Source organism: Brienomyrus brachyistius, chromosome 8 (genome assembly GCF_023856365.1).
Source record: "Brienomyrus brachyistius isolate T26 chromosome 8, BBRACH_0.4, whole genome shotgun sequence".
In the NCBI taxonomy this organism is placed as follows: Eukaryota; Metazoa; Chordata; class Actinopteri; order Osteoglossiformes; family Mormyridae; genus Brienomyrus; species Brienomyrus brachyistius.
This window is the reverse complement of record NC_064540.1, coordinates 22,827,677-22,848,230: the sequence shown is the minus strand read 5'-3', so window position 1 is coordinate 22,848,230 and position 20,554 is coordinate 22,827,677. Positions and strand designations below refer to the sequence as shown.

At 43.9% G+C, this 20,554-nt stretch overlaps 1 protein-coding gene across 3 annotated transcripts; it reads right to left on the bottom strand.

The window, feature by feature from the left end:
- Positions 1–583: 583 nt before the first annotated feature.
- Positions 584–20,272, bottom strand: si:dkeyp-61b2.1 (tumor necrosis factor receptor superfamily member 9). Of its 3 annotated transcripts, none has more exons than XM_049023359.1 (9): positions 16,410–20,272; positions 9,100–9,163; positions 7,128–7,232; positions 6,786–6,969; positions 6,206–6,318; positions 5,010–5,240; positions 4,782–4,801; positions 4,448–4,562; positions 584–2,925 (listed from the first exon to the last, which is right to left on the bottom strand). In XM_049023359.1, the coding sequence occupies exons 1-9, from the start codon at positions 16,464–16,466 to the stop codon at positions 2,666–2,668; spliced, it is 1,149 nt and encodes a 382-aa protein (XP_048879316.1). In that variant the 5' UTR covers positions 16,467–20,272; the 3' UTR covers positions 584–2,665. The 3 variants fall into 3 exon arrangements, with proteins under 3 accessions (XP_048879316.1, XP_048879317.1, XP_048879318.1); XM_049023360.1 differs by having other exon boundaries at positions 4,448–4,559; XM_049023361.1 differs by having other exon boundaries at positions 6,786–6,966.
- Positions 20,273–20,554: the final 282 nt, after the last annotated feature.

Genomic DNA, 20,554 nt, shown 5'->3' with positions numbered 1-20,554 from the left:
AAGCAGTGTTTTAACTTGAAGTAAAAGTTCTCCCCCACCCACTGTTTTGGTTGGCTTCAAAATATTGAAAGTGCAATAAAAGCAGTGAAATATGACAGTAAAAGTATGAGCCCAGCAGTTATTTGTACTTTTATTACATTTAAATTCAAGTTAAACATAATTATATGAGCTTGCAAAATAAAAGATGGTCCTCCACCATCTGGTCATTTCAAGGTACTACTCTCCCCCCAGGCGCGTGCATACAACATGCCTTTCATGACTCAGCAAAAGACTAAATGCTTCTCGTGTTGCCTTTTGTGACTACAAAAAACAAAATGCATTTCATGATTCCAAAAGATCACTTTTATCCACAAAATGACTGCGTATCATTAACAAAATGCATTTGTCCACAGAATCACCCTCTTTAATTCACGAAATGCATTTTGTGGTGCATTTCCTGACTCAGCAAAATATGAAATGCATTTTTGTGACTCTGCAAAATCAATTTCCTACACTAAATGAATGTGTATCATTCACAAATTGCATTTTGACCACAGAATCACTTTCTTTTATCTATGAAATGCTTTTCATCCATGAAGTGTATGTGTGTGTAGGGAGGGGTTCAGGATGATTCCAAGGACAGGGGTCCTAAAAAAATAGGAAAAAAATTGAATTGGTCTGGACTGGGGGGCCCAATATGATATGCTTTCATGGGGCTGAAAATCTCTGACAACGCCCCTGCATTCACAAAATAATTCTTTAATTTACAAAATGCTTTATGTCCGTGAAATGACTGTGTATTATTCAAATAATGTATTTTGTCTACAAAATTACTTTCTTTCATTCACGAAATGCATTTCATCCACAACATGACCTTCTTTTGTCCACAAAATGTAAAGTGCTGATATCAATTCTGCGCATGAAAATAAGTCTATGTTTTCGTGGATAAAATGTAACTGAAGTTTGTCTTTCTGTGGACAAAATGCAGCAAGGCATTACTTGATTTCGTCATGAAATAATGCTTTTTTTGTGGCACAGAATGTGTTTTGTGCACGGAAACGAACACTTGACACTTGGTGCCCCACACAGGGACAGGCAGTGAGATGTGGTGCGGCAGTCAGCAGCACAAGGCGGGGCTGGATCCCACCTGCTCCATGTGACACAGCCGTCATGGAAACAGGCAACCTGACTGCATCGTTCTTTGAACCTTAAAACAAAACTGACAATAGTGGACAATTCATCTTAAACCAAAATACGGAAAAGAAAAATGCAGCAGTTAAAATATATAATAAAAGATGGAGGAAGGATAAATTAATATAAACAGACGGTACAGTACTAGGGATGGGTGTAACACTCTCATTTTCAGTCCTTCAGTCTGATAATCTTTCTCTTGCTGTCTTTCTTGACTCCAATTCTCACCCCTTTCTTAGATCCTACATCAAGATTAAGATTGAAATTAAGAGGGACTTCATTAATCCCAGTGGGAAACTCTGCACTGCAACTCACCAAGCTATCACATGAGCTAAAAACACAAGTACGTGCATGTTTCCCTCACCTTGTGGGTAATTTTTAGGAGTGAATATCCTCAAAAAGGACAGGACACCCTGATAAGTTTTGCCATGAGGTATCATCCATCTGTCACCACTTACCCATTACAGGGTGGCAGCATTTGCCTTGATCCTGAAGTGAATCAGCTCAGTAAAAAAAATAAAAAATCAGTCAGAAAAAATTGGCACCAAAGCCGCATTTTGGCATTAGAGTTCACAGCGTGAACTTCCCCATCCATACAGGAACATGCATATAAGTGTGTGAAATAGCAGCCTTCAGATTGCACAGCGTACCTTCCTGCAGTGAACGCAGAATAATGGAATGAATGGTCCAGTCATGCAGAGAATTTCTGCTTTAAATCCCAATTCTGTTGTGGTCAAACCACAACTTGTGTACCCATGAGAGTCTTTATGGTGATTAAACAAAGAATGACCTTTCATTTATCCTGGGCATGACACTGTGTATGACAATATCTCTGCTGGATGAAAGCTGACCTTTCAGCTGCATGCAAAGCGTTGCCCATGTGTACCTGCGGGGATTTTTAACTGGGCCACAGAAACCCCCTTACACGTTGCTTGATGGGTAATTACCAGGTCGCTTATGTCATTGCCACAGCAATGGCAGCAGAAGGAATGGCATGGCCAGTCGGCGAGGACAGTGACTTATTAAAACAAAAATGACCAGAGTTGTGACCCCCCCCCCCCCAAAAAAAAAAAAATACATCCCAAAAAGAAATAAGATGGTCGTCAGAGTGCCTTGCCTTTCCCGCTAAGGTCGCTGTCATTTCCGTTTCCTTTACACTGTATACTGCCTCACATGAGTAACTTCCCCTGCACAGACTCATACTTCATTGTTATCGTTTCTGTGGGTTTCATGCCCGCAGTGTGTAAAGCTTCTGTATCATTATTTACTAAAGAAGCAGATAATCGAATTGGAAAATTTACAAAATGGAAAAAAAAATAAAACTAATTCCTAATATCCAGTGAGTCATTCCAAAGGCACTTCTGTTGAGGCAGAATTTCAGCATGGTTTAAAGGTCATGGATCTCCATTTTGATCTTCTCTCATGCTCCAGTCCCAGCCTTTAGGTTTGGGACGCTCCCCTACCTCTATCCTTACCCCAGCCCCCAGTGTGCTCATCATTTGCCCGTAGCAGGAATGGGGTAGCTCAGCTCCTTTTGGAACTCATTCTCTGTACATTCCACCACAGGGGGCCTTGGTGTGCCGCTCTCCTCAGATCCAATTTCAGTGCCGTCAGGCACCCGGGCCCCAGTCAGAGACTCCTGCTGTGGGGTGCCGATGAGAGGCTGCACCTCCTCGGCTCTTCCATACTCCTCCCTCTGTGCTGCTGAGTTGGACCCCAGCACCACCGTCCCAGGGTTATAGATGTGTATCGTTCCTGTGGGGTGAAACCTGTTTAAAACGGGTGACCCGTAGTGAAAGAGGAAAGAGCAAAGAGGGCAGGGAGAGTGTAGATCGTGGCCAGCTTGCCCCTTGGTGGCTCTGTTCCTCATAGCATCTCCATGCTTATTCTTCTTGTGAAGCTCCCCCATGACCTCATCTCCCAGTCGGTCAGATTAAGCCAGTTCTCTTGGCTCACAACCTCTGCTATATATCTGATATACCAATAGGGTTTGGCCATTTCAATCATGTCTAGCCCACAAAATGTGAAGGAGGAATTACTCCAAGCTCCAGACTTTAGGCATCTACAAGAGCCTTGAGCATGAACCCATGACCTTCTCCATGGTTTGGTGGGATGCCTACACCATTTGCCAGCGCTCAACAGCAACAGAATAATGATTTCCAATTAGGCTCCCTAGCCAGTCTTGTTTTTGTCAAAAGATGTGAGTCATAGAAAGATATTGAACATTGACGTTTCATGAAGATATTGAACATAGCTGCAAGCTTAAAACCAAATGGAGAAGGCACTATGACAGAGATATCAGGAGCCAGTCGACACCTGCGGGATGCCAAGGGTCAGCTGGGATGGGAGGGACCCCAAAGGCCAGATGCTGACTGAAGTGGCCTGACGGTAGTCTAGACAACAACCCAGCTGGCCCTCTTTGTCTAAGTAATTACACTACGGTTATCTGCAGTATCAATTATCTACAGTTTACCACAGTCTGAAAAAAATATTGGAAAATTCCAGAAATAAACAGTTCATAAGTTTCAAACCATGTGTCAAGCGAGTACAGGCTGTAACACGGTGAACTCCACCAGCCCAGTCGCACCCAGTACGTGACTCTTCTCCCTTCGTCCCCAAACCCACACTCCCCAGCAGAACTCTCATCCAGGCTGCCTCTAGCATTCTCGCTAATTGCAATCGTTGCTGCAATATTGCACTTTGTTATAAAAATGTAAAATATACAATTTCATTGCTCCATGAGCTGGTAATATGGGGTCCATGGATGGGGTTCGCTATTATTCACAGTTTCAGGCATCCATGGTAGGTCCAGGACTGTATCATCTGTGGATACAGAGGTACTATTGTACAGAATTTGTTTCCTCATGTTGTGGGCCTGTTCCTAAGAGGACTGAAAGTCAAGATACCATAACTGGTTGCTTAATCGTTTAGCCCCAGGCCAGAGGTACAAGTATGCAATTTAAAAAAGCCACAATTTATATTTGCCCATTTTGTGAGGTAAATAACAGTGCAGAGGTAGAGTTCAGACGATTAACAGTTTTGACAGAATGTGATGATGCTCTGGAGATACAGAGGACCAGAGCCACAGATTCATTTGCAAGGAGTCACCGAAGCCCCAATGAACAGTCAGCACAAATGAAAAGATTGAGGCAGTCAGCGTGTGGGCATGTGCGAAGTGACCGGACGACCCGGCCCTCTCAGAGATTTTGTCATCTGCGTGGCTGCAGGGAAGTGGGTAGAAGTGAATGGCCAATAGGAGAGGGCACGCTGCACTCACCCACGGTATTATTGACGCCATCTCTGCCCCCACTGTGGCCCACAGTGACCTGCTGCGGGCCCCCCCCACAGCTCAGCTCAGGCTCCTCCTTCGGGCCCAGCTCATCCTTCACCTGCTGGGAGAACGTACCACTTTTCGTGCTGCTACTTTGTAAATGCGGACACAAAGTCTGAAGGGCAGAGCGGCCAGGAAGTGCTCAGTTACCCGGCCAGGACCACTGCCCCATCTCTGAGCAGAAGCACATTAAGACGGTGCGATCCGCAAAGCCCTAAGTCGGGGGCAGACAAGCTCTGGATCATGCATCAAAAGTGTTTTTAAAGAGAATGATACTCACACATTTTGAAAGTGATTGTCCTGAAAAAGACGAAAAACAAGACACCTTAATAACTAATGCTGAGTCCCTGGGGTTACTAGAGTGTTATACCTCTGCACATATAAAGACATTATTCACAGCAGTCTAGTCAGTGCTTTATTTCCACTGCAGCGCCCATCTGGCCTGGTGTGTCGGCGAGAGGATGATAAGCTACCCCTTGGGCGATATGCCTGTGCACCCCGTACTCACGCCAATAGTGGTGCACCCGCTTGGCACCTATCCGCTTGAAGAAACCTAGCAGCATTACAGAAACCAGCACCACAAAGAGTAGCAGCCAGATGTAATGGGTATAGTTCAGATCCACCAATCTCTCTGGGGGTGGTTGGGTGCCCGGAGTGTTTGTACTGGAAGTGTCCATAGAACTGGAAGAGCTCCATCTTATGGTATCAGGAGTGCTGTTTTTAGGGACGTCTTGTGTGACTGTTGATAAAAAAAAAATACAGCAGAGCATTTACATGTAAGCAAGTTGAGAAGATTAGAAAGGGATTTTCATCATATAGAGCCACCTGGTGGACTACTCCGGTATTTCACTTCACCCAAAAAACGTGTATACATCTACAGAGCTTATAAAGCACACAGAAAAATCATTTTGTCACCAATGTGCCCCCTCCCCCCCCCACAAGGCAAACAGTGATATGAAGACAAATAACAAAGATAGATACCGTCTTAACAGTCATAAACAGGGAGTGCTTTTTTTTTGTTTGTTTCCCGAATAGCCATCAGGGGGCATGAGGAAAAATTGGTGGTGCCAGGAATCAAGTTTTTACAGATACATTTACTGTGTCTGTGTCCCATTTCAGGGCCTGCGTCATTCTAAGGCTGCATTCGAAGTCTGAATGTGTAACAGTGGAGCGACAAGCCTCTTCCATTGCAAAGGCTCCTTCAAATGAGGCATCCTTCTTTTCCTGGGCCACAAAGGATACACCCAATGGATCCTTCACAGCCCAAGTTATCCCAAGATTCATTATGCAGATTTGTATATAGACACGGCCTATAAAAACTACACTGCCTGCGTCCTTTGAAGGATACAGTCCCTGAATTGGGACACAGCTTGTGACATAGCTAGAGTATAGCAATAGTTCTGGTCATTTAAATTGCTATTTCACACGGCCCAAATTGACTTTTAATTAAGAGTAATAGTCAAGGACATAGACTTATAATCTAGAGTTTGCAAGCTTAGTTCCCCATAGGGTGCAGCTGTTTGGATTTTGAGTATTGGGGGGGAGGGGTTATACTCAGTGTGAAATATCCAAGTGTTGATCAACATACATTTATATTCAGTTTTCTCTACTTTTTTCCCTGTAAATAGTTTTTTGTCCTTGTCCCTATGTCATCTGGGACATATGATCATAATTTCATGTATTAAAGACAGCCCACCAACATACCATTAACTGGACTTTTGCTTGCAGCGGTAGGTGGGTGGGTGGTCTGGGTGCCGCAAACACTGTCGGAGGTCTTAGTGCCCTCTCTAATCGTCAACATCCCTAGCTGTGTGCAACTACAACACAGACGCACACACATGAGCACATGCACAGCTATGAACAAATGTACACTTACATGTTCTTATGTCAGTAAACATCGGCAATAACCAAATAACCAAACAAAAAAACAGAAGAGTAAACAAACATGATTCTTCCATTATCTTTGTGTATCTTGTGTGACAGATTGCACAAAACAGAGAAACACACCTCATTGTGCACCCCGCAGTCCACCTATAACACTGCTCTGGTGACTACCAGTATCATCCAGTATGACGAGCTTCAGAAAAACTGATCATCACTGCTACTGACATGCCAGCTCATGTTTTCCTGCATATTTTCAACCACTGTTCCAGCACTGTAAATTGACAGGCCTTCACAGTCAGTCCTGGACTGCAGTCCTGTTTATGGTGAACCCTGTGGTCCTTTGTGTGCTACCCAACCTGTGTGACCCAGCTCTGTGCTAGCGGTCCCGTCTTGCATTTACTTCTTGTGCGGCTTGCAATGTCTGGCCCGGGAGGTGACGTCTGTGAAGGTTCCGGATTTGCACGGCGTACATCTCCGGCAGCTGTACTGAATTTCGCTTTGGCAGAATGTCCCCTGGATACAGTGACACTCTCTGTTGACAGACTTGCCGCAGGGCTGGATCTCAACCCTGTATTGCACTTCTGCTGGTACATACAGAGCAGACAGAGTTAACCACGGGTGTCCAGGCAGCCTGGGTGGCACCGCTTTACCTCAAACATGATAAGGGCGACACTCAATTAACTGTAAAGGTGACATAACAGACACCCCACCGGAGGCTAGGGCAAGTGACGAGAAGGCCTACCTGAGCAAGTGCGGGTGCATGGCTCGCATGTAGGCTGGCCCTGCTTCATCGTCCAGTAGTAATCCGCATTACAGGGGACACACTGATTCCCTTTGAGCACCATGCCTGAATGGAGGAAGGAGTTTCACCTTTTAGTCAGAATGCAGCTAGAAAACATCCTGGGAAAACTGGGAATTAGGTTGATAGGGGCCCCAAAACATCTGAATTTAATTAAATTGGTCTGGACTGGGGCCCCATATGACATTATTTCATGGGGTCCGAAACGACATGCTTTCATGGGGCCCGATACGACATGCTTTCATGGGGCCCGATACGACATGCATTCATGGGGCCCAATATGTCATGCTTTCATGGGGCCCGATACGACATGCTTTCATGGGGCCCGAAACGACATGCTTTCATGGGGCCCGATACGACATGCTTTCATGGGGCCCGATACGACATGCTTTCATGGGGCCCGATACGACATGCTTTCATGGGGCCCGATACGACATGCTTTCATGGGGCCCGATACGACATGCTTTCATGGGGCCCGATACGACATGCTTTCATGGGGCCCGAAACGACATGCTTTCATGGGGCCCGATACGACATGCTTTCATGGGGCCCGATACGACATGCTTTCATGGGGCCCGATACGACATGCTTTCATGGGGCCCGATACGACATGCTTTCATGGGGCCCGAAACGACATGCATTCATGGGGCCCAATATGTCATGCTTTCATGGGGCCCGGTATGTCATGCTTTCATGGGGCCCGGTATGTCATCCATTCATGGGGCCCGATATGTCATGCTTTCATGGGGCCCGATACGACATGCTTTCATGGGGCCCGATACGACATGCTTTCATGGGGCCCGATACGACATGCTTTCATGGGGCCCGAAACGACATGCATTCATGGGGCCCGATACGACATGCTTTCATGGGGCCCGATATGACATGCAAACATGGGGCCCGATATGTCATGCTTTCATGGGGCCCGATATGTCATGCTTTCATGGGGCCCGATATGTCATGCTTTCATGGGGCCCGATATGTCATGCTTTCATGGGGCCCGATATGTCATGCTTTCATGGGGCCCGATATGTCATGCTTTCATGGGGCCCGATATGTCATGCTTTCATGGGACCCGGTATGACATGCATTCAAGGGGTCCAAAATCTCTAGCAGCACCAGAAACCCTTAGGATATGCAACCTCCACCTTGAAAGACGAGATCAATGCAGCCTGATATACCAGGACCAACCACGGAAGATCAGAAAATTCACCCTGACATCGCTATGGCATCACAATCCCTGCAGCGAGGCTAAAACAATGGGAGTTTAACCTAACACTTCTGTGTACGGTGCCTGAGACACGGGATGGCTAGAGATTCTCAAATAAATTTTCCCTTTTGTTGGGGGTCATTGTCTGACAGGGAAAAAAATGCACCAAAACTGAATCATGAACACAATCTGCCTTCCAGCTCCCTTTGTAAGAATTCCCCATCCCCCATCATCCCTCCATGTCCTTAAACAGGTATCTTGTCGATGTATTCAGACCTGACCTGCTGGCATAACCTATGCTGTTTTAGGATTCGCTGAACGCTGGGCCACAGACAGGGAGGGAATGCCCCGCTCTTTGCTCTTCACCTCTTGCACGACATCAGAAGGTATCTCCATCGTCTACAGTCTGGCCCTCCCACAGCTCTATGCAACACGGTGCCCAGACTTCTACCTCAAATCTGTGCACCTGTTTCCCAACCCCACTCATCAGTTCTTGTTCACCTTCAGCGGGACCTTTTGAGATTCTTCCCTCCCCTTCCGAAACCCAAGTCAGGTTCACGAGGGACAAGACGCCACACTGGAGAGCATCGAGTATACTTCAGACTAACCTTTCCAACAATTTTTTTGTTAAAAATAGTAGACTAAAAGACTGGAAAATGTAAAAAAGTAGTGTAGAGAAAGTGAGAATTAAGTTTTTTTTTTTACCTTCCTCACATTTCAGGGTAAGACTGGTGTCCACCAACTGCAGAAGAAGAGCCCGCAGAAGCCACTGCAAGAGAGGCATGGATAAGGGGGGGGGGGGGGGGGGGGGTTAAAGAACAGCAAAACACAAAACTGAACATGATTCTTACTCATAAAATAACCCACATGAATTTTACACAACAGATCACATTCCAGACTGCAGATCACATTAGTATAGTTATCATGCTCTGGGACCTAACGGGAATTCATAACTTTGTAACCAAGCTTTCAGGTTTAGTTCATTATTTTCCCTCTGCGGTGTTCCTTCTACAACCGCCATCTCTACAGCAGTGCGTATTTTTGTGGCTGTCAGCTAACTTTAGCTCAGTACACTTTGAAAATGGCGAAAGTGGCAATCCAAACTAGCAGTGATGGTCACACTTTGAGCTGCCGGCAACAAGAACACACACTTCTGAAAACAGGCTGGGTTTTTAATTATTCATAACGCTAGATGTTCCCCAGTCAGTGATACAGTTAAGATTAGCCCCATAAGGGACCAGCCCCAGACCACAAGAAAAATATTAAGAATAACCTGATCTTGTTGTGATATCACTGGGTGAAACTGAAAACTGAGGTTTGAGTCCAAAAGTAAGGTTGTGGTATGGTACCATGGAATCGGAATAAAGACACAGTAATTGCATGAGATTTTAATCTTTGAAGTCCTGCAGTTCATATTTTAGTTCTCCAGCCATTAAGCAAACAGCTGATGACCATGTGATCTCACACAGCAAAACCTCAACAGATACGGAAACCCCCGCTCTTGGCGGGGAGCTCACTCTACTTTTCCTGAAATGGTTGGGATGGGGGAGGTGGAGGGAGGATGAGCCAACAGTTGGTCATGACGAAGACCCACGAGCCTTACATGACAGCTGGTGTTGTGTCCATGTGTGATGGGGGTTATGCCAGCAGGAGGTAAAACGGAACAAGCACCTTGCTTCCTCAGAAACTGCTGCTGTTAAAACCCTTCCTGTATGAAATTTCGCCCCCAACTGATACTCACCCCTTCACAGAATGCTGAACATCAGCCTTATTTGTTGTTCACAAATTAATATTGTTATGGCAGCATCGCAACCCTGTATCCAACTGAAAGTCACAGAAACAGCACACCAGCCTGGATTGGTGATCTGCAAATTTGACTCCAATATAATAACAGACATTTCTTCTATAAGGTCAGCATAGTTCTAGAATTCTGGGATTCTCAGTTTATTTGCCTTTCAATTAACCCCGACAGCTAGAATCAGAGGTGCAGTCAAAACGATCCAGGAGCTACATTATCTGGGCGTGTGTATGCATGCACTTCCCAGCTACGATCAGTGTCGAACTTGTGTCATGTTTCCCTCATTTAAAAAAAATCACGAACAAAATAAATTATTTGTTTTCTTTATCCATCTTCAACCTCTTCTTCCCGAATAGCCTGTTACAAGTTCCCAAGCCTCAATCCCACTTTAACACGCATAACAATCATTTAAGTTGTTTTTTGAAGTTTCTCTTCATACACTCCAGTCATTTTGTGAAGACAGGACACTCATTCGACTCTTGACTGTTTTGAGTGGCAGGTGCAGTATTCCGGCCCCACAGCAACAAGAAAGTCAGCTTTGCATTTTCTGTGTTTTGCACCAAGTGCAACAAATTGCATCAGCTACAGGCCTAACAAAGCTGTTGCATGTAGCCTGCCCGGCAAATTCTGAAAACATGAAATTTTGCTTTCTTGCTGAACATCACCGTATGCCCCTAGATCAGTGAGACTCCTTTTGGTAGGACAACATCATTTGTCTGTAGAGGGATTGTCGAGGCTCACTACATGTGCATATGATCACTTCCCTGTAATGTCTGTTGCCATATTCACAGCTTGCTTTGCAATACAGGGAGGCCCCTAATTTGTTAATGCACTCTATGGAAATACCACCTGTTTACGAAGCATCATTTCCATGTATCCACAGTAAGTGCTTTGTGAACATGTCAGTTAGTGGCTCTCGCTTGGAGATTCTTGAACAACCGGATGGGTTTAGGACAAAAAAAATAGGCATGTGTTTCTGAAAGCAGCCTGCTCAGAATGTAGCAAGATATTACATCATGGAAGAGCTGTGGGACAAACCAACTCCAAATCCAAAGTGTGATTGGTTATATCAATCAAGTTTGCATCTCCGCTTCTAAAATTACAATGACTGTAAAAAAAGCAACCATGACTGTAAACAGGTATTGGTCAGGTTTCTGTTTCTGTGGTTGTTTACTTGTGGTCTAACAGCAGAAAAGATCTATCAGGCTTGTTTGTTTAAAACTGAAGTCTGATATGAGTGGGATCCTTGCTTGTAAATGAGTCCATCCTTTATCGAAAGGCCCCTTTTTTAACCACTGTTGGCCAGACATGTCCTAGATCAGAACATGTACACATCAAAGCTACTTTTAATGATGGGCACATCGCCTAATATGTCTTTAGATTAAGATTTGCTTAAGAAGCAGACATAGTGTGACATGTGGCACCGGAGGTGGACTTTATCACAACATCTAAACTGGGACAGGTGGCTAAAAGGCTGATGGTTTTCTGGAATCCACTGAGTATCTGTGAGAACGCTTGTCCGGCCATGGGTTGGCTGCCAGTAATTACCTCATGCATGTCAGATTAGTTATCTCCTATCAATTCTTACTAGAAGCTGTTGGTCAAATAGAAACTCTAACAAACCATTATCACTGGCACGCACAAACCCAACTTTAAAGTCTGAAAAGCCTGAACGGCTCTTTTCTCCACACTTAAACCAGCTGTAGAGCAATCATTTGCAAAACAAAACAAACTATATACAGCAAATACTAAGAATGCAATACTAAGTGAGCAACATACATGAAACATGAAAATATCCATCCATCCATCTTCCAAACCGCTTATCCTACTGGGTCGGGGGGGGGGGAGCCTATACCGGAAGCACATGAAAATATCAATGAAGCATTTTGAAGGGTTTTGGCTGTCTTTAGTGCAGAAAACGTCTCTCAAGGAGCTTCAGTGTCTCAAGGAGGACATTTTACTCATGACTAATCTAATTTTCAACCAAAGCATTGTTAAGCTCCATAAGGGTCAACCAAAACTTTCCCTAGCCCCTTGATGCAAACCATCATGGAGATGTTCTGGTTCAAGGTCAAGCTGCAATGCGCAGGTTCTGTTCAATGCAAACTAATTCAGTACATCACCTAATAACAATGAACCACTGCCTAGCCACACACACTTTTCCAGGAGTGGGTGGTCCAGTGTGTCACAGATTTGTGTATATAAAAAGTGAATCTCAATTTCTTGCACATTCAGGGACACACCCTCACTCAGGGACATGGCTTTGGGGGCCCTCTCACTCACCCTCACTCAGGGACATGGCTTTGGGGGCCCTCTCACTCACCCTCACTCAGGGACATGGCTTTGGGGGCCCTCTCACTCACCCTCACTCAGGGACATGGCTTTGGGGGCCCTCTCACTCACCCTCACTCAGGGACATGGCTTTGGGGGCCCTCTCACACACCCTCACTCAGGGACATGGCTTTGGGGGCCCTCTCACTCACCCTCACTCAGGGACATGGCTTTGGGGGCCCTCTCACTCACCCTCACTCAGGGACATGGCTTTGGGGGCCCTCTCACTCACCCTCACTCAGGGACATGGCTTTGGGGGCCCTCTCACTCACCCTCACTCAGGGACATGGCTTTGGGGGCCCTCTCACTCACCCTCACTCAAGGGCCCTTGAACATTATTCATTCTGGCTTCTGCTACTTACAGTTCCATCTTAATAACTTGATCAGAATGTTCTGGATGAAATCTTCTGTACTGATTTGGAGTTATTACGTGTGGCTGGGTGAAACTTTATGACGAGGGAGATCATCAACGTGGGACATGAAGCGTCGCAAATGTCATTTCCTGATGTCACACCTCATTTATAAAAGTCTGGGTTTTGCTTTTTTTTATAGCAGATGTAATATAATTTTACCAATAATAAAAGCCAGCATATTAACAAAGAATATAGCTCTGTGAAATTATTAGGTAACCTAACGAACAAACAATTTTTTATAATAGTAATAACGCTGATTTATACGAGTTTAATAGTAGCAGCCAAGTAAGAAGAACAAAAGGTGACTTAAAAATAATACATAAATCAACTAATAAATCATTTCCATAAATAAACAAATAAATCTGTAGAATGAATGAATGAATAAACAATCAAATAAACTAGCAAACAAATAACATTTATTTATTTATTTAGGCTATTTATTTATTTATTTATTTTATTTATTTTAGGCTAATTTTAAATTGATTCATTTACTTATTTCTAGGTTTACAGATTACTTCATCTGTATGTTAATAAGGTGGCCAGCCCAAACATTTTCTAAAGCACTATTGACCAGGCGGGCAAACCAGGTAGAAGAAGCAGTAACTTATCAACTAGGAGGGTTCCACAGTATCTACCACAAGGAAATCGCCATTTGCAGTGCTAAGGGAACACTAGAGCCTTCTGTGCTGCATCCTTTGAAGGATGAGATCTATGAAGGCATTGCCTTTGTAGGCAGCATCCTATGAACGTTGAGCCAAAAGTATTTTGAAATGGGACAGTCTGGCCCACGAAAAATTCCCTATTTATGTCACCAGCTATTCCCACTCTTACCTTCACCCCACGAACTGCCGCTTCTATCACCTAGCCAGGACATGTTAACTTTACCTTAATGCAGCAATTTTACCACAATGAATCTAGAGATAGATTGGGCCACGAACGATCTATGTCCATTGCAAAATGGGAACAGGACACATTTCTAGGCTGTTTTCGAGGAAAACTTGGGACAGCCTTGTCATGTTCTGTAAAAAAGGCTGCAGCGACCACTGAATAAGGGGGCAGCCTAGGAGGCCGTAGACATCAAATAAAAACACCAGAATCAATGACATTTTAGGAATCGGACATTGTAGGAGCGGTGATCGACATTTTAGCACACTGCCTGTGTATGGTCCTCAAGCCTAACTTTTTCATTGGATCAGATGCCATCTGCTGGCATGATGCTGTGGGGCTAGTCAACAGGACTAATTATACATTTGCTTTGCACCGCATCGGGTATAGCTAAAAATAATGTAAAGTAATGTGTATATTTTTTGTAATTAATGTTGTAACCGTGATATGTGTACCGCGGGCTGCGTATGTTTCGTAGCGTGTAACTATACGTGTCGTGTAAATTGATGGCTTCCCTGTCTGTGCCTTTGCTAGTATTGGCCGAAAGTGGCTGTAAATAAATGACCAGCTTCCATTTCAAAAGAGCTATCATCTCTTTTATCAAGATGACTCAGGTACGTTTATTTGCGCTAGGTATAAGGGTCTGCTGTATCGAAAACATTTTTCGTAAAACGAACAATGCAGATGCTCGATTTTTTTTTTCTCCGGACGTCGTTTGAAGTATGCAGCTGCCGATTCTTCCTTATTCGTTTGCGTTAATGAATCTCAATAATACAGTTATTGGTGCGCTTAAATTGCGCTTTTACAGACGGACATGTTGCTAAACTATCAAAACAACGTCGCGACGACAAGTTGTTCATCTTTGACTTAACAGCAGAGACTTCACTGCTGTTGACGGAGCCCATGAATTGTTTCAATTATTCTGCTAGTTGTCTTTAACCAACAAGAACCCATCCATCCATCCATTCATCCATCAATTTTCCAACTGGGTCACGGGGGGTCCGGAGCCTATCCCGCAAGCAATGGGCACGAGCGAGAGGGAAATTCAGCTTTAACTGCTCATTAAAACTTTTTAAAACATCAATGTGTTAATGCACTTTTTTTAGAAGCAGCGTTTTCTGAGCATCATGATGTTGTTTCAGGCATGTACGCATATCTGCGACTCACCTCTAGTTAAAATGCACTCCATTACATAATAATTTAAACTCCACTGATATATGTGCACTAGAGTTACCAATCAAGCTACAATGGTTCCGAGCAGGACAAAGAATGACGAACTGCGCTTGGCTTCGCGGTTCTTGTCTGCCCTGCTCTCCGCTGCGGCGAGGCGGTGAATGAGGTGGCCGTTAACTCAAGTACGGTAAGCAGAACTCATGAGCTCAGCCGTAGTAAGGCTGCCTTAACAGGAAACACACTAATAGCCACTTCCACTAATGACTAGTCAGGTTTTGTTTTATGATGATAATCATAAGTTTGCCTGTCGTCGAGTTTCAATATGCATCTAAGTATCTGTATCTAGTCCTCCGCATTTTTAATTTTTTTTTTTGGGGGGGAGGGGGGATACGCCATTCATAATGCGAATGACATTATTACTGCAAATGACACTTCAAAAGTCTCAGAACGAAGCGTAACACATTGATTATGACACGGAATAACAAACAAAATTTCGTTAGGTCAAACAGATCTAAGCGTTATTTATTGGGGATTTTTCATCGTTTGTGTGGAATTTAATAAAAAAAAAAAGAGTAAAAAAATCTGCTATCACGGCACATTTAAAAAGACAACAACAATAATATAGACTGAAAATCACGTGAAATCAAACATTAAAAAGACAATAAATAGATTTACTCCACGTTAAATGCATAAAAAAATTGACATACATTGGTTCAAGCAGATCCAGCCAATTCATCGTGAACAAAATGGCACTTTCACATAGATGAAAGTTTATTATTTATTAGTTATGCATTATATGCACCGTCCATATTTATTTATTCTGCTTCGACAACACTCTGTACAGATACCAGGTAATGCATTCTTATATGTTACCCCTTTCTATTCCGCATTGCTTGTTTTTTTGTGTCTACGAATTGCACTATTCAAGTTGTAACTGCACTTTTTAAAAGTTACTTCACTGCTTGCATTTTCTCACGGGGATCTACAGTCTGTCCACCTACCTACCTACCATCCATCCATCCGTCCGTCCGTCCATCCATTCATCCATCCATCCATCCATCCATCAATCTACCTAATATAAAGCTCCCAATAACACCCCAGTTAAACAATATCTTGAATGGGTGCCACGGTAGATCTGTTACTTCGCTCCTGCAAGCTTTAAGGTTCACTGCGTGCAATTTGCACGTCCGTCTTTTACACACGGACTTTTTCTAAATTGTCCGTTGTTTTTTTGCGCGTCTCTTTCCCTGACATGGACCGCCATCCCGTTTAAAGTGTTCCCCTGCCCTGTGACTCCCACACGACCCTGCCTTGGATAAATGATTGGACGATGAATGGATGAACATCGTCTTGAAACAGCCCTTCCACACATACTAACCCCCTGGCGACACCACGGCGTTGTACTGGTTACTCACCGGGATGATATGAAACCCTTTCTTCGAGGAGCGGAAGAACCAGCGGTGGCATCCCATCGTAGCAACTATGATAAAAAGCCAGAAGAGAAGATTATTTATGAAAATAAAAGGCCAGTGAAATTAATAAAAATCGGGACTTCGTTCCAACTGTCACTGAGCTAGAGCGACGCTAGTACGCTGTTTATTTCTCGCGCGCCAGCGGGCTGCGCCTCAAACCCTAATGCAGCGCAGGCATTGGGTTTGCAGCTTTGTAAGGCGCACGGAAGGCGTGGCGTGCTCTGCACGTGCCCGGCCCGGCTTTAAGAGGACATTACATTATTGATGTATTAGTTTAGTCATATAGCAACAACAATATCCATCCATCCATTTTCCAAACCGCTTATCCTACTGGGTCGCGGGGGGTCCGGAGCCTATCCCGGAAGCAATGGGCACGAGGCAGGGAACGACCCAGGATGGGGGACCAGCCCATCGCAGGACACATTTACACACCATTCACGCACACATGCACTCCTACGGGCAATTTAATAACTCCAATTAGCCTCAGCATGTTTTTGGACTGAGGGGGGAAACCGGAGTACCCGGAGAAAACCCCACGACGACAAGGGGAGATCATGCAAACTCCGCACACATGTAACCCAGGTGGAGACTCGAACCCAGAGGTGATATTACAGATCATAGGCAGGTGATGATGAATTACTAAAATACCATGGGAAGTTCCATAAACCCTTTGCGCCTGCTCATATGATAGTCTGTCATGGCTAATTACATTAGACTATTACTATATAAAGCTCTGGATTACCTAAGCAACTGCCTTCTGTGATGTTGAAGGGACTGTTTTTGAACAACCAATGGTTACCCGTAGATGGCACATGGTTAATTTGTGCAGGTCAACTGAACCTAATGCCTCTCACAATGAAAATTGTTTTCTATTGATGAATAAAAACTGATATTACAGCCCTACACACAATCCAGTCTACTGATTCAGCTGCATGTATAGACTGCAATCACATTTTTTTAATGCAATGGATTGTTTTATGCTTAGGTGAGATGAAACATCTGTGTTTCTCACTCAATCAAGGGGAATTGGGCATATTACACAACCTGAAACTGCATTGGATTACAAAGCAGGAGTGTACCTTGGTAAGATACCTGAACCACAGCGGGCACCTCTGGATTTGATGGACTAGCAGCTCTACTCCAAGGCTCTCCTAGACCGATATACAGAGTTTTTCTAGCAATTAAATACGGTACTGCTCTTATACAAAAAACATTAACTCAGACTTACTACTTTCACATATCAAAGGTTGCAGTTTACCTGTTGACAACATCTAACCCATCCTCCCTCAGCAGTGAATGAAATCATTAGTACTAGGATGACATGTACTACTGTATAAGGGGGCACCTGACAAGTACAGGACATGTGTACTTGAATGGAATATCACAATTAGCTATTTGAAGTAAATGACTAATTAGACCAGTGATTCAAAATTCAACTACTCATATTTTAGCCAGTGAAATGTCATCATAACTGTCATCTACTTTAACCTTGGTCGTATTTTAAACTTTACTTTTCTCTCAGGGATTAATAAAGTCTGTCTGTCTTTCTTTTTTCCCTTCAGAGGTACGGAGAAATTAGATGGATCGATGAGTAACTGCCTTTCTCTATATTCTCTGTGTCCTTGCTTGCCTTTTGGCATACTGATTAGTACTGCACCTGAATACTATCGAGACCATGTATGTTGCTATTTTCATTGAGCTGTTCCTTTTCGCATAGACCTCTCCCAGGAACTTGAACCTCATCTATTTGTGTGATATATTACAGGGGTGGAAAAAGTGAATGGTTTTACAATCTGACAATGTAAATTCCATACATCCATTTTCTGTATTCAGGGTCACAGGGTGAGGGGGCGGGGGAGTCTGGTGTCTATTCCAGAGGCTGTGGGTGCATGGTGAGGAACAACCTAGGATGGGGCACCAACCTATCACAGGGTACAGTCACATGCCTACAGATAATTTCATTACTCTGATTAACCTCAGCATGTTTTTGGATTGTGGGGAGAAAACCAGGGAACCCAGAGGAAAGTCGATGATGACATGAGAGGATCCTGCAAACTCCACACACATGGAGCTCTGCTCCCAGAAGTATGCAGCAAGACAGCTAGACATTGTGCTGCTGCACCAGCCCAATGTAAACAGATATTTTAAAAAACTAGCCCTACATGCTACATCACAAACAACTGTACATTAGTATAGACTTGCCTGCCATTGTTGCGGGTATATTCAAGGCTCGCTCATGAGCACCAAGGCAAACAGCACATAGGGGTCACAGGGAAATGTCATTGAAAGGGAAGCACAGTGACATGATACGGAAGTCGTCTGTGGTGAAGGCAGTAAGGGGAAAAAAGTGAGAATTAAAGTTCACAAAGTGCTGTAAAGTTGCTGAGAAGTTGACGGGTGCAATGCGAACCAGACAGGCTGCTGAGGAGAAGTATGTAAGGAAGATCTTGCAAGGGCTTTAAACAGTATGCAGATAGTGCGGAGGACCAGAGAAACAATTCTCTGAAAAACGATCATGCCTGACTTGCACATTGCACTCTGACCCCACACAACAGCCCTTCCCTCACTAAACCATTCACATATGGAAAAATTCTACTAGTTACCTTTCGACAATCCCGAAATACTGTCTCCAGCCATTTTTATAGGTTCATGCAACAGACGTGTTCAAGTCCTGCAGGGTGCACCGGCCCACCAGAAGACAGAGTGAAAGCTTCAGCGATGTCACTTTACTTAATGGCTAAAATATGGAAAATGATATCACTGCTTTCTACAAGTGTAAAATACATGCCCCTTCTTGGACAGATTTTACTTTAAGATGAATCATTCCTACTTTTGTAATTACCAGAGGTGTTGCAATGGTTGTTCTGAAAAATTTCCCATTATAATTCTATAAATGCTTGTCAGACAGACCATGATCTTTGATAAGTAATAAAAGCTAAAACCCAGCCTGGTAGATAGGATTGGAAGGGCAAGACAATCTCCCATCTGCAGGAGCCATGTGCCACATGCAAAGCATCACAGAGAGTATCACCAATAGCCAGCCTGATTCATCATCCTGGGCAATCTGGGCAAAACACTTCATGTCACACCGAACCATTACACAAGTCTTGATTGTTAGTGACCTTAAGTTATTAAGAAATGCGGAAGTTCTCCCTGGACTTGTTCCAAACCTTTAAACATACATAGATAAAATGATCGCTTTTTAAACTTCCATGTAATCACTGCCACACTCTATTACTGGAAAGGGATTTCCAAAGATGACATAAATGACCTATGAGCAGATCTGAAAATAGCCGGCTCCGGCAGGAGCTTGAGTGACCAGCTGCACAAGGCCGACATAAACATTCCATGAGCAAAGCACTCATAAATACTTTTGTGAACACAAATTATATTAATGCTGCTTTTCTGTGGGGTGGATGGGGTTCAATGGCCAGTAGTCATCAACAGTCTAGTGACTCAAATTATAAGGTCTTGGGGTGAGTCTACAGTGAACAGCATGGGACTTATCTACATACACAGAGTGACGTATTTAGTAGAGGTTTTTATACAAAGCGTTCTGCATTTTCGAGAAACCAGGGTCAGACAATCCATGGAACAATTTGGGGAATAAGTATCTTGCGCCACTGCCTAACAGTGAAATCCCTCTACCGACCCCAGGATTTCCAATCCCCAGCATAGCACCCTAACCCTTAGGCCACACATCACTCCAACTAGAACAGAAAGGGGAAATATAGAAGGCTCTTTGACCTATGACTAAGGCAGAGGCAGGTTACCATGGCAACAGTGTGTCATGTTTTGTTTAAAACGTTTTTTTTTTTTTTTTAAAAAACTATTACCACCAACGTAAAAAATGAATTTTTTTTTAAAAAAGATTTTGTTTTGGTTCTACGAGGGGGAATCCTTTGAAAATGTCATAACGAAGAAGCTGCGGGCAAGTAAAGGGCAACTGAACCCCACAACGATACGTGACAACAAAAGGTGTACCCAATAAGACACAAGCTTCCTTTTACTTTTACCTTCCCTTTTCCATTTCTAAACAGCAGAAACCTTCAGAGTATTTCTCAGTTCTTTGTGTTGCAGACAAGTTG

Bases quoted from the DNA above. Each gene is read 5' to 3' on its own strand.
- si:dkeyp-61b2.1 (XM_049023359.1), bottom strand. From the start codon at position 16,466: ATGGGATGCCACCGCTGGTTCTTCCGCTCCTCGAAGAAAGGGTTTCAT. The intron at 7,233-9,099 runs GTAAAAAAAAAA...TCCTCCATTCAG, and splicing joins TACCCTGAAATGTGAGGAAG to GCATGGTGCTCAAAGGGAAT. The intron at 4,563-4,781 runs GTGAGTATCATT...ACGTTCTCCCAG, and splicing joins GACAATCACTTTCAAAATGT to CAGGTGAAGGATGAGCTGGG.